Source organism: Vulpes vulpes, chromosome 8 (assembly GCF_048418805.1).
Source record: "Vulpes vulpes isolate BD-2025 chromosome 8, VulVul3, whole genome shotgun sequence".
Taxonomy (NCBI): Eukaryota; Metazoa; Chordata; class Mammalia; order Carnivora; family Canidae; genus Vulpes; species Vulpes vulpes.
Window position 1 is genome coordinate 109,824,400 of NC_132787.1, and position 15,537 is coordinate 109,839,936.

At 59.2% G+C, this 15,537-nt stretch overlaps 1 protein-coding gene across 11 annotated transcripts in view; it reads left to right on the plus strand.

Moving 5' to 3' along the window:
• The window catches only part of RNASEH1 (ribonuclease H1), a 35,777-nt gene extending 25,150 nt beyond the window's left edge, over positions 1-10,627 (plus strand). For 3 of the 11 annotated variants that reach the window (XM_072767815.1, XM_072767811.1, XM_072767814.1), the window contains 3 exons: positions 2,784-2,984; positions 9,270-9,358; positions 9,958-10,627. In XM_072767815.1, the coding sequence (XP_072623916.1) occupies positions 2,784-2,984; positions 9,270-9,358; positions 9,958-10,252 (585 nt within the window). In that variant the 3' untranslated portion in view covers positions 10,253-10,627. Of the gene's footprint in view, positions 1-2,783; positions 2,985-3,695; positions 6,534-6,710; positions 8,913-9,269; positions 9,359-9,957 lie in introns of those variants that run through there. The other 8 variants (XR_012003257.1, XR_003236609.2, XR_012003258.1 and 5 more) reach the window with 6 other exon arrangements.
• The last annotated feature ends 4,910 nt before the right edge of the window (positions 10,628-15,537 follow it).

The following is a 15,537-nucleotide window of genomic DNA, read 5'->3' on the forward strand; positions in this document are numbered from 1 at the left end:
AGTACGTTTTTTTTTTTTTTTAATCTTTTATTTATTTATGATAGTCACACAGAGAGAGAGAGAGAGAGGCAGAGACACAGGCAGAGGGAGAAGCAGGCTCCATGCACCGGGAGCCTGACGTGGGATTCGATCCCGGGTCTCCAGGATCGTGCCCTGGGCCAAAGGCAGGCGCCAAACCGCTGCATCACCCAGGGATCCCACAAGAATTTAATATAAAGGGTGATAACTCACCAGTGGGGTAAACAGAGTCTTTTCCCCTAGGACTCAATAATCCATTAATCATAAAAATAAGTTAAAAACCACATAAAAATGGGGCACTGGGTGGCTCAGTCAGTGAAGTGTCTGCCTTTGGCACAGGTCATGATCTCAGGGTCCTGGGATCAAGCCCTGCATCGGGCTCTCTGCTCAGTGGGGAGTCTGCTTCTCCCTCTCCCTCTGCCTGCCATTCCCCCTGCTGGTGCTCTCTCTGTCAAATTAAAAAAAAAAAAAATCTAAAAAAAACAAACCCCATTTTTAAAAAAGACCACATAAAAATCAAAATATAAAGAACTAAAAAGACTTTATTATTATTTATTATTTTAAAGAAAGAACACATGTGCACACACAGTGAGGTGGTGGGGGCAGAAGGAGAAGGAGGGAGAGCATCCCAAGCAGGGCTCGATCCCACAATCCTGAGATCATGGCCTGAGCCTAAATCAAGCGCTGGATGCTTAACCGACTGAGCCCCCAGGTGCCCCTTGAACTAAAAAGACTTTAAAAAGCCATAAGCATAGACAAACTCAGAAAAGGATCTGGAGCTGCTGTGACAGGAGGCTGATTTTTCTGATACATAAAGAACTTGTAGGAAGTGAGAAAACTAATAATAGAAGAACGGGCCGGTCATAGATCACTCCGGGACACGTGCCCTCGAGCAAGGGAAAGATGTTCAGCTTCACTCCTGAGAGCGTGCAAGTTGTCAGTACACCGAGACATCATTTTTCTGTATCCTGTTAATACCTCGTTGTACTGGATTTATTAGCGAAAATCCGTAGGTCAGTGAGGCTGCTGGGAACCCGCGCGCCCCCGTGCCGTTGGGGTGAGCACCAGTGGAGACCTCGGCCCTGTCTGCTGAAATGCGGAGGGCACTTCCTTACCTTTGCTCCACCCTTTGCCACGTTTTGGAATTTGCACCGTTTTGGAATTTGCACCGCAGACCGAGGCAAGGTTTGTAGTATCTGAAAAGGAAAGGACACCGGGCGTTCGCCGCAGTCCCCCGGGCGGCTCACAGTCGGTCCCCTGACCCCTCGAGAAGCAGAGCGAGGGGCCCCTGCAGCGGTTTGTGCAGGAGGGGGGGATACGCCCACTGGTGCGGGAGCACTGAGGGGGGCGGCGGGGGCACCCTGCACGTGTGAACCCGGGCCTGTCATCTTGATTTTGAATCACGTTGTCAAAAATGACTATTCCAGAGGCCTGTTTTCAGAGGGAACGGGAGGGAGCGGGTGCTCGCCCTTGGGACTCCCGCTGGGAGGGCAGGCCTCGCGGGGTTGTGGGCTCCAGCCTCTGCTCACCCTCGTACCCCGGCTCCCCCGGGCTCCTCAGGCCCCGCACCCCTTCACTGGGAGGCACGGGACGACGAACGCCGTGCACCTAACGTCCTAAACCCGGGGCCAACCTGAGTCCTAGCTGTGACGGGCTGGGGGACACACCCCGGTTCCTGATACCCCCGGGGTGGCTGTGCGTGCAGACGGGCCTCGAGGCAGTGATTCGGGTCAAGTGAGCTCGCTCCCGCCCTGCCCTGCCACCGAGAACAGGAAAGGGCACCTGAGGACACGTGGAAGCCTGGAGGGGCGCCTCCCCAGAACCCCGACCTGCTGCCACCTCGATCTAGGACCTCAGGTCCCTGGGACTGAGAGATGCTTAAGGGCCCCCTCGCGGCAGTGTGGGGGGAGCCTGAGCCAGGTCTCCAGGGAAGTCCAGTCCCCTCTTTTTTGGGGAGAGAATGAAGTTGCCGTCTGGTCCTCTGCCCCTCGGATGCCGACCCTCCTCTCCCCTCACCACGGGCGAGCTTTCCTCGGCCGTGGGAGGCAGCACGCGTGATTCTTCTCACTCTGCTCTGCGTGTGGCAGTGAGGCAGCTTTGCTTTGTTAGGTGACAGATTTTCCCAAATGGAATTGTTAAGCTCATAGCATCCATGTCGTTTTGCTGAAGCCCCAAAAGAACAAAAATAAAAATTAAGAAATAGAACTGTAGGGGCTCCTGGGTGGCTCTGCTGGTGACGCGTCTGCCTTCGGCTCAGGTCATGATCTCGGGGTCCTGGGATGGAGCCCCACATCCGGCTCCCTGCTCAGCAGGAAGTTTGCTTCTCCCTCTCCTTCTCCCTGTGTGCTTGCTCTCTTTTCCCCAATAAATAAAATCTTAAAAAAAAAAAAGTGCAGCCCGGGTGGCTCAGCGGTTGAGCGTCTACCTTGGGCTCAGGGCGTGATCCCGGGGTTCCGGGATCGAGTCCCACATCGGGCTCCCCGTAGGGAGCCTGCTTCTCCCTCTGCCTGTGTCTCTGCCTCTCTCTGTGTCTCTCATGAATGAATAAATAAAATCTTTAAAAAAAAATTCTCCCTCTCTCCCCCTCTTCCCTTTGCCCCCCCAACCCCCCTTCCGGCTTCTACACATGTTTTCTCTCAAAAAATTCTCGGGGACTTTCTAAAATTTTTACACGTGCTAAAAATCTCATCTTTAATGATCTCATCTCTAAAAATCTCCTGTCTAGTCCCCACCTCGTTATTGTTGAATCGTGCTTCTCTTTCCAGTGCTCCCCGGATCTGGAGGAGAGTGTTGAGGGGATGGCAGGACTGGGCGAAGACAGACACTGCACGAGGAGTTCCAGTTGGTCAGGAGGCAGACTGCTCACTCGGAAGCCTCCCCGACTCCAGCCCGCCAGCCTGCCATCCCCTCGGAGCAGAGGGGGTCACCCGGGGTCTCCCCGCCGAGGGCGTTGGTCACTTAGCACGGTGAGAGCAGTCCCTGTGGTTTTGGTTTTGTGTTTGTTAGAATGTGATGGGGAAGTCCCGCATGGAGAGTATTGGGTGGCAAGAGAATGAGATGTAAAAAGGGAAACTGGAATTAAGGAATTTAACAGGTCATGGGGCTCCTGTCCCCATTATACCCCAAAGAAGCACATCCTTTATGGCTCTTTAAAAAGGCTCTGAAAAAGGTTCTTGGGTCATTCAATTATGGCTCCTTGGCCACCACGGCGTCACGATCCAGGGTGACCCACATCTTTTCCTAAGGCTGTGTGGCTGACCCACCGTCAGAAGGGCGTCTGTCTGGGCCTCACTGTTAGTCACAATGAATTGGCGAGGCTTCACGTAGGACCTGTTCTCGAGCGACATCATGACCCAGCTTGTGGCTGGGGACGTGATGTCTCTCTTCTACTCACTCCCCTTGGTACCTGTCCCGTGAACGCACACTGGGACACGAGAGACGAGGGTCTCCTTATCCTTCCCTGCAGTGAGGGCAGGAGAACCACTCATCTAGAAAGACGTCGTGAGAGGCCAGTTGTCACGTCATCTACTCTAAGGGACGGCACCTTACTTTGTTCTGTGATTCCCCGGGGAGGGGGCAGTCCGGGGAATGCACACAGTGTGTGGGTGTGGGGGTGCTGGGCGTGTGTCCATACTGCTTTTCAGAGAACTTGACACAAGTTTGCATTTTGCCACAAGCTAATATGAAGTCTCCCCAAAGCTTCACTGGTCACCCTCCTTCCCGTCTGCCAAGGCCTTACCAGACTCCTTGCTCTGACTTACACTTGAGATTGCTGGAGAGGTCGGGCTTGGTCTTTTTATAAATCTATTGATCACCTGTGTGTATGGCTTCCCATCTATTTACTCAAGGCTTTTTAAAGGCACTTAAGGGAACAGAAATACGTCCCGGTGACTGTAGGCGATGAGACCGTGCTGTATACTTGTCACACGCACGTACGACTAAAAGGTCACCTGCGAGGCCATGGGTGTGTTAATTAGCTTGATCGTGATGACCATTTGATGACATATACACAAATCATCAATCGGCCAAAAGTCGAGCCACGTGAGCATAGGCACGTGGTCTCTGACCAAGAGCAGAGGCCTTGCGACGGAACAAAGATCGTCTTTCCAACAGATGCTGCCGGAGAACTGCATCCTCGTGCAGAAGGACTCTAGGCCCAGACCGGACACCTTCACAAGAATTAACTCAGAATGGATCGTAGACCTGAATAGAAAACCCAGAACGTGAAACTCCTGGAAGAGAAGGTAGCAGAAGGCCTAGGTGCCCTTGGTGAGGCGGTGCCTTCTTAGCTCCGACGCCACAGGCACGATCTGGGAAGGAACAGGCAGAGCGGGATCCTGTTAAAATGTAAAAGTGTGAAAGACAATGTGGAGAGAGTGAGAAGACCCACAAAGCCCGGGGACGGAAGACACCTGCGAAAGGGCCGGTATCCAAGCTACACAAGAGACTTAACACTCAGGGATAAGAGAACCAACGGCCTCCCGAAAGCCAGATCCGTGACCTTAGCCGAGACCGTCACCGAGGGAGACCCGAGCTGGCCGGTGAGCCCGGGGAAGACGCCCGCCTCCCGTCGGGCAGGGAAATGCAAGCTCAGATCCCGCCGGGCCCCGCGGCCGCCCGAGAACCGCCGAAGCCCAGAACGCTCGACGCCAGCTCTGGCGACGATGTGAGCAGCGCGAACGCTCCTCGCTGGTGGGGACGCAGAACGGTGTGGCCCCTGCGGAGGACAGGGGGGCCGCTTCTGACAAAGCCCGACGTGCCCCCCACGGTCAGCAGGCGCTCCTGGTGTGCGCCCCGAGGAGCCGAAAACTCCGGGCCCCGGCCTTGTTCCCAGCTGCCAGCCGCCCGTGGAAGCAAGCACGGGAACGGTTAAGCGGTGGGACCCCCCCCCGCCCCCGGCCACCGCCGAGCGATGAGCCACCGAGCCACGGAGAGACACGGAGGGGCCGACGTGCGAGCCAAGTGGAAGAGGCCAGCCCGAAAAGGCCACCGCACGATCACAGCTGTGTGACCTCGTGGAGACAGCAGAGCCGGTTGGGGGGCTGGGGGGCTGGAGGGAGGGATGAGCTGGTGGGGCTCACAGGGGTTTTAGGGCCGTGACGCCATGGTGATGGCTGCACGTGGTTACCCCCGTCCGCCTACACACCAAAAGCGTGTCCTAAGGCGAACTCTGGACTCTGGGTATTGACGATGCCTCAGTTTGCACCCTGTTTCGTCTACACTGGCCGGGCGGGCTTCAGGGGAGGGGGCTCGCGGGGAAATCTCTGTGCTTCCTCCTAACTTTTCTGTGAACCTAAAACTACCCTAAAGCAATCAAGTCTTCGTGAACGTCACATACATTTACATACATGCAGTTTTGTCAGTTGTGCCCCAGTAAAGCTGGGGGGGGGGGCGGGGAGGGTGCAAACGGACCGTGTTAACTGAATAACCGAGTGGGAAAAAGGAGAAACGTGCCCATGGCACCTTCAGGATGGCTATTAGGTTTATTCCAAGTTAATCCGCTTTTTAATGCAGTTATCGAGACTGATTACTGTTCGCCTATGGAGAAGCCTCTGTCTCTCCTAACACTGACTTTGTAATACGTTACGCGGCTCTGACTGTTTCTGAAGCTGCTCCCATTCTTTGCCTTGGGCTTTACGATCCTGTCATCTGCTAAGAATAGTCATTTCAGGGGCAGCCGGATGGCTCCGCTGGTTGAGTGTCTGCTTTGGGCTCAGGTCATGATCTCGGGGTCCCTGGATCCAGCCCCACATCCGCCCCCTGCTCAGCGGGGAGCTGCTTCTCCCTCTCCCTCTGCTGCTCCCCCTGGCCCTACTCTCTCTCTGTCAAGTACATACATAAAATATTAAAAAAAAAAAAAAAAAGAATAGTCGTTTCATTTCTTCTCTCCTGTCCTTACGTCCCTGCGACAGCCCCATGTGTGACGGCCTCCTCTGGCCCTTCCTGACCGTCCCCCCCGCAGCCCGTGCACTGAGGTGATGGAATGCAGCAGAGCAAAACACTTTCTTCTTCTTTTTCTTTAAAAAATTTATTTATTTATTTATGAGAGAGAAAGAGAGGCAGAGACACAGGCAGAGGGAGAAGCAGGCTGGGACCCGGGGTCACGCCCTGAGCCAAACACTTTCGGCCACGCGTGCTTCCTGTGTAGAGGTCACAGCGCCACCTCGGGCCTCTCTGGCATTTCCCCGGCGTCCAGTGCCCCGTGCGGTTTTCCTGTGTCACACGGGTGGTCATGGGGCTACCGGGCCGTCTGGGCTCCATGCCGCACTTCTGCGGTGCCCTCCGTCGCCTCCCCCTGCCTCCCCGCAGGTGCCAGCCTCCCCTCTGCTCCCCAAATGCTCCTGCTCTTGGACCTAACTACTTCCTTCCTACGTGGAGCTGGCTGGTGTTTGTTCCGGTCCGGGGTCCGTGAAAACCTTCACTGAGACAGGAAGGGTGTGCATGAGAACACTCTGGAAGCCCCGAGTTATTTTTCTGATTTTTCTCAACTAACATACCGTGTCTAATACAAACAGGTACGCATCACACATGCAGGTCAGGGAAGGGGAGCGCAGGTGGGCTTCCTGGGGTTCTGTCCCCCACGCACCTTGTGCTGGGCCTGGGCAGGGGTGCAGGGGCTGAGCGAGGAGGGAAACCAGGCCGGCGGGGCTGGGTGGGTGGGGAGATGCCCAGCGACCCCTTCTCTCCCCCAGACGGATGGATGGTTGGACAGACTACAGGGCCTCAGCCCCCGCGGTGCTCCAGGGGTGGCCTCACAGCTCCTGCTGCAGCTCACAGGACACCGACCCTGCCGGGACCCCACCGTCACCCCCGCCCCGATGGCCCAGCGTCCCCACTCAGCGTCCACCTGCGCAGTGTCCTCCGCGGCCGTGGACACCCCGGCCCGCCCGCCTCCTCAGATCCGCTCCAGAACCTGTCCTGTTGCGCCCCAGCCTCTGCTCCCAGGGCCACGGGAGCTCCCTAGGGGCTCCCCCCCGGGTAGGGAGGCCCGCACCCAGGCCCGCACCCGGCCTTCTCTCCTGGGGCAGCCTCTGCAGGTGCACGCAGCCCCTCCTCCACTCTGCTGGGGGCGGGGGGGGGGGGGGGGCGCTCCCTCAGCGCCTGCAGGCCTGCGGCTCTGCTCCCTGCCCCTCCTCCCGCCTCCCTGACTCTGCCACACGCACAGGTCTGCGCACACTCACGCCGTCACCCTTACTCCCCTCTCCCCGCGTCATGCTCCCACCTCCCCTGACCTCCCAGGTAGGGCTTTTCGGTTGGTCTCCCACACTGGGATTTAAGCTCTGCGGAGGCAGGGATTCCCTTTGCCTGCGTGCTCCCTGCGGCTGCGTGGAGGGAGCCCAGGGCCTGGAGCACGTCCTGGCGCAGGAGATATTTGCGGAATGGACTGGTACACGGAGCGCCGGGGTCTGAGCGAAGCAGAAACGCAGGTTCAGCTCTCAGCGGGAAGTGAGGGCAGAGCAGGGAGGTTGAGGACTGCTGGGAGGGTGGGGGGCAGGCTGGCATAGGGGGTGCTGGGCCCCCTCGGTGAGACCTGTGCCCCGGGGGACCCTGCTGTCTGACGGGGCTGTGCCCCCCATCCTCCCCGCCCACACCTGGCCCGTGAGAATCTATCACGCGGGTTGAAGTTCATTTTCCATGAGAGTGGGATTGGCTTTCTGAGAAACTACCCTCACGGTCCGGCCCTCGGCGTCTAGTATTTATACATTCTTGTGGGTTTTATTACTAAGAAGATCGGGTCCTGCCGCTCACGGTGGGGCCCGGTGCGCTCGGCCCCCTTCCCCGCCCGCCAGCGCCGGTGCGTGTCAGCATCCAAAGCAAACAGACACCAGCCTTGAGCATTCCCTGAGCAAACAACCCCAGCTCGGTCATATAAACAGATTAACTGTGCAAGACTAGCTTGACCTGGGTCACCTCCCCTCGTGCCCCCGGAAATCGTGAGCCGAACACACAGTGTTTCCCAAAAGTTGGTAGGAGGCACCCACTAACCAATTCTCTGGCATTTAAGAAAATTCTAATGTTGTAACCACTTACTGGGAGCGGGGACCTCGCCCCTCCTCAGCACCCGAGCCCCCTCCTTGTTTTGGTTTAAGGGCTCCCGGTCTGCAATCCGTCTCCTTGGTGTATGTCCCGCAAACTACCGCTTCGGAGATTGACCGCACCTTTGACAGTGTTGCCCAAGGAACGTTGGTTGGGGTCGTTTTGGAATCGGGGCGATGCCCCACCCGGCCACGGGGAAGGGTTTGTTACCCAGAAACAGTTTCTTAGCACTTTCCAGAACAGACGCAGCATTGGAGATTTCCTCAAAGGTGTTTTTTGTTGTAGGTTTTCTTTTCTTTCTCCCTTCCCCTCCCTTCCCTTCCCTTCCCTCCCCTTCCCTCCCCTTCCCTTCCCTTCCCCTCCCTTCCCTTCCCTTCCCTCCCCTCCCCTCCCCTTCCCTTCCCTCCCCTCCCCTCCCCTCCCCTCCCCTCCCCTCCTCTCCCCTCCCTTCCCTTCCCTTCCCTTCCCTTTCCTTCTTCTTTTCTTTCTTTCTTTCCACGTGTGTGTGCACTAGTGGCAGGAGGGGTGGCAGAGGGAGAGGGAATCCCAAGCAGGCTCTATGCCCAGCGTGGAGCCCGACGTGGGGCTTGATCCCACGACCCTGAGATCATGACCTGAGCCAAAACCAAGAGTCAGATGCGTAACCGTCTGAGCCACCCCAGTGCCCCCATTCCCTCAAAGTTTTTGACCTCAAAACGGTTTTTGCCAATCATTTCTCTCAATGTATGTGCCGTGGGGCACGGTTGGGGAAGAGTTTTGTTGGCGCGAGCGTTCGGGGGACAGAACGATCCCAGAAACGATGACGAATGGAGGATGAGCCCGGCGCCTGCCGCTGTAGTAAACACGCAGTTTTATTATTTTCCGCAGTTTTATTTTCCTCCCGGAGGCGCCGCGGTGTGGGACGTGTGGGACGTGTGGGACGGGGAAGGCCGGGAATAGGCCTGCCTTGGCCCCGGGGAGGGAGGGCTCCTGACTTATCTCAAAGATGTCTTAAGACCCAGAGAAATGCTCTTCAGCGATTCTGCTGCCGGTGGCCTCGGGGCGGCTCCGAGCGCCCGCTCTCCCCGCTCCCGTCTCCAGGTAAGGAAAGTCCAAGCACAGATGGCTGGTGTCTAATTCCAAATACCACAGCTTCCTCTAAATATCATTGGGATTAATCAGATGTCCCTACAGAAAGAATAGTTCCATGAAGTCCACCTGTCTCTGTCCCCCAGGGTTGCTGCAGCCGAGGCTCTGTCCGTGAGCCCGCCGGGTTTTCTGGACTCGTAGGACGGGGGACAGTCCCACCGGTTTTCAGTCCCAGGTCTGTATAGATGGGCCCTTGTGTTTCAAGGCAAACCTTATTTTCAGCTCTTTATTCCAGAATGCCCCGGAACAGCCGGCGTACCCAGGTGCCCCCGTGCTGCTTCCGGCCATCGGCCGTCTGCCGTTATTTATGCCGCCCATCCTCCCTTAGCATTCGCTCTCCTATCCACAAAGCCCTCCAGGCTTTCCATTTATTATTATTTTTAATATTTTTAAATTTATTTATTCATGAGAGAGAGAGAGAGGCAGAGACACAGGCAGAGGGAGAAGCAGGCTCCACGCAAGGAGCCCGACGCGGGATTCGATCCCGGGTCTCCAGGATCAAGCCCCAGGCGGAAGGCGGTGCCAGACCGTTGCACCGCCCGGGCTGCCCCAGGCTTTCCATTTAGAAGAGTTACTTTCCTGAGTGGGGGCCCTGACAGGAAAGGAGCTGAGATGTGGAGGGGCCGGGAGGCAGGGGCCCCGGGACCCAGGGGCAGCACCCAGCCCAGAGCAGCTCCCTGCGGGAGGGCCTCGGCAGTCTGGTGATGGTGAACCCCGACGGGCTGTCTGCCCAGACCCCTGTTGGACCCCGCTCTCTCCCTGCACCCGTCCCAGGGCTTGGCCTGCCCCCAGGGCCACCCACATGGCTGCCCAGCCTGACCTCGGGCCCTGCAGAGACCCTCGGGGCTGGCATGGGGTTCTAAGGGAGCCATCTGGAATCTTCCATGACACTGGATCTCCGGGCACCACACCAAAGAGCTCCTATTTCTTGAATTCCAAGCAGGTGTGGTTTGAGAGCCACTGGGGTGTTCCGTGCACCTGCAGGAAGCTCCCCCAGGGGGAAGGGAATCGGGCCAGGCCACAGAGGGGAGGGCGGGCAGGGAAGGAGGGAGCTGCTCCCCGCCTCTGAGCCCCGAGTGCCCTCCGGCCTGAGGCTGGGCCGCCTCCCCCTCCTGAGCCAACTCGGCTTTGCTTTGTTTTGTTTGCCTGGCGAGCTGGACTCCGGTCACCGGCTGCCCAAATCCGGAGCCGCAAAGATGAGAGCTGCGTCCTTACAGGCACGAGGGCGTGCGCGGTGCCAGCAGCTCTGCGATGATGCCAGGATGTCGCGGTGAGGGGGCAAAGGCCGCCGAGGGCAGCGCTGGTGCGTGGCTCACGGTGGCCCAGAGCTGCCCCGGTCCCTGCCCCGCCTGCACGTGTAGCAAAGCGGGACAGAACAGAACGAAGCCCGGTGTTTCTCCAGAACGTCCTTGGCGAAACCGTAAAAACTGATTCTGCTAAATCCTGACCTTGGAGTTGACATGTTGATGTTCTCGTGACAAAATGGGAAAAACGCAGAAAGCAAGTGCGCTTTAAAGCAAAGGGTGGGACGCCCGGGGGCTCAGCGGTGGAGCGCCTGCCTTCGGCCCAGGGCGTGACCCTGGGGTCCCGGGATCGAGTCCCACGTCGGGCTCCCTGCGGGGAGCCTGCTTCTCCCTCTGCCCGTGTCTCTGCTTCTCTCTCTGTGTCTTTCACGAATAATAAATAAAATCTTAAAAAAAAAGAAATAGAAATAATTCAAACATTTAAAAAAATAATACTAAAATAAAGCAAAGGGTGGTGGTTGCTAGGGCAGAGACCCGTACGATGGCCTTGCCAGCCCAGCCCGCCACCAGATCACCATGACTGTCCCAGCAAAGCAGGTTTGGCAGACGCGTCCCCAAGAATGAACTAAGCCTGCGAGGTGTGGCCGGACTCAGCACGCGGGGCTGGAGGGGCGCCGGGAACGCCAGGGAAGCAGCCCCGACTGAGGACGGGGTCCCGCTGCCTACAGCCTGCGGAACCCTCCCCTCCAGGGGGCAGGTTTGTGATGGTGTCCCCCAGTGCCAAGCTTGATTAAAGGTGATTCTGATCGCCTCCGGAGAGCTCGCTTCACTGCCTTTTAACCTGATTCCAAAGAAACACTGACTTTCACTCCCTGTGCTTGTACCCAAAACTCGGACTCGAGTAAACATATAAAGGTGGACAGGTGCCACGGTTGTGACCATCTGCAGGCTCTGCTCAGCACTGGGACAGCAAGTCCACACGCAGACCTCCTACCGTGGTAGGCGGCCCTTCGAGATTTCCACCCCGGGTGTACGAGCAGACCCTTGGGTGCGGGTGGAACCTGCATGGGACTGCTGGGTCAACCACTGCTGGAGGTAAAAGCATTTCGCAGATGGAACGAAGGCCCCAGACCGCTGGTCTCTGAGCTGATCATTAAAACGGAGATTATCTCTGGTGAGCCTGAACTAATCAGGGGAGATCTCCTGGGACAAAGAGACTCCAGGGGGTAAAGCCTTTCCTGCCGGCTTAGAGAAATGAGCTTCTCTGGTACAGGCGGAGGGCCCCGGGCATCCCCCGGACACGGAAGGACCGAGAGCAGCTCCTGGTCGACAGCCAGGGAGAAAACAGGCCGTGCCAAGCGCCCGCTCCAGGAAGGCCGCAGCCCCAGTGACCCTGTGTGCACCCCCGTGGGACGCTGAGGCGTGCAGGGCTGAGAGCCCTCTGCCACGCTTCTAAGACTATATCCCTTCGTGCAAATAACACAGAACATCAGGAGACAGTTCTCCAAGGGCCTGTGACATTTCCGGGCACCCGCGGATGACATCCTGTTTCCTTTCGGGGATATTTGCTAAGGGAATGGCCTTTGCAAGACAGGCGTAGGGTCCCCCTGGAGCAAGGGCCGGTGTGCTCCCCACCCAGGATAATCAAGGCCTTGGTTCTCAGCCTCTAATGCCACCCGTGGAGCACGTCCTAAGCTTCGGGGAGACGGGGGGGGGGGGGGGGGGGGGGGGGGTAGCGGGGGCGGAGCTGCTGCCAGCGGCTCAGGCTGGCAGTGCACAGTGGCCTGGCCTCTGACCCAGGAGCCTCAGTGGCGGCGACCTTATGGCAGGCTTCCTCTGTGGCTTGTCAGTGGGGTGAAAGCCCGGACCCGTCAGAGCTGTCCCCACAGGCCAGGGGTGGCCGCATGGAATGTTAATGTCACTAAGGGGGTACAGTGGGGCCAGCACCCTCCAGCCTGATGCCTGTGAGCTAAGAATGGGTTTCACACTTGAAAATGGTCGTTGCCCAAGGACAGGACCCACCCCCTGTCCTCAGTTTTGCCTCTGGGCCTGCAGAGCCTGAAGGATCCTCCCCCTGGGCCTTCGCAGAGGAAGTCGGCTGCCCGACCAGGGGCGTCACGTCTCAGGGTCCCCAGGCCCCCGGCCCGGCTCTGGCTCTTGCTGCACTGCTGGCTGGTGGTCCCTGGGCCGGGTCACCGGCTCTCCTGGTGGGTCCCTGGGCCGGGAGCACTGGCTCTCCTGGGCTGATCCCTGGGCTGGGAGCACCGGCTCTCCTGGGAGGGTCCCTGGGCCGGGTGCGCAGCAGCTCTGCGGCGAGGGGCCTTCTGTCTTTCAGAACGTCTAACGGATTCTCCCCAAGCTGCCTACTGCCGCGTGATAAATTCTGGTCACAAAACATCTTTTTTGGCTGCTGCTGGCGATTCTTCTGGAAGAAGTAGTTCAATTTCAAAAGACGTCCCTTCAAGGAGGAATCACGTGGTGGGGTGGCCACAGGAATACAATGAGTGCCGCTCTGATCCCCTCCGGCCTGCCTGAACCGCTCCTGGCGACAGTCCTTCAGGGCGCCCCAATCATCTTGCTTTTCCAAAGTAGGATTTTTTTTTTTTAACAACATAAAACAGCCCCTTCTCTGCTTAAGTCGGAAGCCCCCCCAAATGGTGATGCGGGATTGCGTGTGCTGACCAAGATCAGCCTTGTGCACCCCTGTCCCCGTGGTGCTGTCACCCCAACGTCAGCGGGCTGGGGCTGGCTCCGGCTCACATCGCAGCCTTGCTCCTTCCCTGCGAGTTGCTCGAGCTGCGTGTGCCCCAGTTGCTCATGAGGCTGGATGAGACCGCGCGTGGCGCCTCTGTGAGATTTCCCTGCACACAGCACTGTGACTTCCAGGCTGTCACCCGATCTGGTTTGGGTGAGGGCAGTGGCAGTAAGGCTGTGAACTCTGCGAGGGGCTTCTCTTTACATCCTTCCACGTTCATTCAGCAGATTCTCCTTTACTGTCTTCACTGACATACTGGGTGGGCCCCCGGCCCCGGAAGACTAATGAGACTCAGCCTGACCCCAACACGCAAGTGGTCAGCGGCAGCGCAAACCCACTGACTCGGCGAGTACCACGCACGTGGGGCTGACGGTCCTCAGGGGGAGGCTGACGGTAGCCAAGTAGATCACTGCACACCAGCTCCAGGAGGGTGACAGGGAGGCCTCCCCGGCCACGCAGAGGGCCAGGGAAGGCCTCTGTAGGGAAGGACACGTAGGGCACAAGGAGGGAAAGCTGCATGGGCAAAGGCCCAGTGGCAGGGATGTGAGATTGAGATGCGGAGGGGCCTGAGTCTGTGGTGGGCAGAGGACCGGCGGGAGGGAGGCGGCTGGAGAGGTGGTCAGAGCCAGGGCAGCCGGGAGAGGAGGGTTAAACACACAAGTGACATGATCCTGTTGGTATTTTTATTTAGTTTCTACTATTTTTTATTTTTTATTTTTTAAGTAGGCACCAAGCCCAGTGTAGAGCCCAAGGTGGGGCTTGAACTCAGCACCCTGAGATTACGACCTGAGCCCACAACCGACTGAGCAACCCCCCCCCCCCCCGCCCCATTTGTATTTTTAAACACACGCTCTGCACAGAATGGCCTGCAGTGGTGCCAGCGTGGAAGCAGGGGGCCGACTTCACTAAACAATTTTATCAATCAAGAAAAGAGGGTGGAGGAGCTGGGGCGAAGTGCGTGGGTTTGTGGCGGTGTGAGGACCTGCTGCTAGATATGGCCGGATGCTGAGGGTGAGGGAGAGGGAACGCGAGCCCCTAGACCCTGGGATTCAGGCCCTGGGTGGTTGGTGGGGCTGCGGACTGGGTTGGCAAAGGCTGGGGAGGGACACATCTGGACGTGTCTCTGCCGAGTTAGGTTCCAGACCCTCACTCACCGCGTGTGCCCGAGTCAGGTCTCAAAAGAGGTCCAGGCTAGAGGAGGATGTGGAAGTCACCACGTGTGCTGGACGCCCTGAGGTCGCCTGGACTGTGCGTGCATAGAGGACCGACCTGCATGACCCTGCGGTCAGGGGAGGAGCAGGACAGGAGGGCGCAGGAGGGAAGGGAGAAGAGCCCTTGCAGGAAGGCGCCGGCCGGCTGGGTGTGGGAGCACGGGGCGGGGGCGACTCTGAGAGCAGTGTCCAGGGACGGGCGAGCACTGGGGCTGCACCGGTGGGGTCCGGGGGCGCCGGGATCGCCTTCGGAGACGTCCTGGGGCAGGGGAAGATGCGCAGCCCACGGGGGAGGTCCTGGGCCCGCAGCGCTGGCAGGCGGCGGGGCTGGGCTCAGGGCCAGCTGGGAGGATGCTCCTGGCGGCTGCCAGCCGCTGCGCTGGTCTCACCTGGCCCGAAACACGGACCCTTCCTCGTCTAAACTGATGATTCACGGACTGGGAAGGGGGCGCCGGAACCTGGGGAAGGGAGAAGGGTGCTCGGGCGGCCCGGTGGACCTGCACCGACCGGGGCACGGGGGGCGCGGCCCCCCCACCCCAGCGACACCTGGGCCTGGGCTGACCACGGCCTTCAGGCCTCGCTGCGCCCCATGTCGCTTGCAGTCCAGGGGTCCAGGGGTCCAGGGGTCCAGGGGTGCAGAGGTCCAGGGGCCCAGGGGTCCAGGGGCCCAGGGGTCCAGGGGTCCAGGGGTGCAGAGGTCCAGGGGCCCAGGGGTCCAGGGGTCCAGGGGTGCAGAGGTCCAGGGGCCCAGGGGTCCAGGGGCCCAGGGGTCCAGGGGTCCAGGGGTGCAGAGGTCCAGGGGCCCAGGGGTCCAGGGGTCCAGGGGTGCAGAGGTCCAGGGGCCCAGGGGTCCAGGGGTCCAGGGGTGCAGAGGTCCAGGGGCCCAGGGGTCCAGGGGTCCAGGGGCCCAGGGGTCCAGGGGCCCAGGGGTGCCATCACGCTACCGCTCCGCACAGTGCAGGCTAAGGTCAGGACTGCTTGGTCCACCTGACTGTTCTGTCAACAGGACCGACGGCCTCCTCCCGCCCCCGGGGCACCTCGGGCGCCTGGCCCTGCCGCGTCTGCGTCCTGCCCCCTGGGGACCGCGAGGCGCTGGCCCCGCCCCCCGCCCGCCCCCGCCCCGCCGGGCCCCGCCCCATCTCCG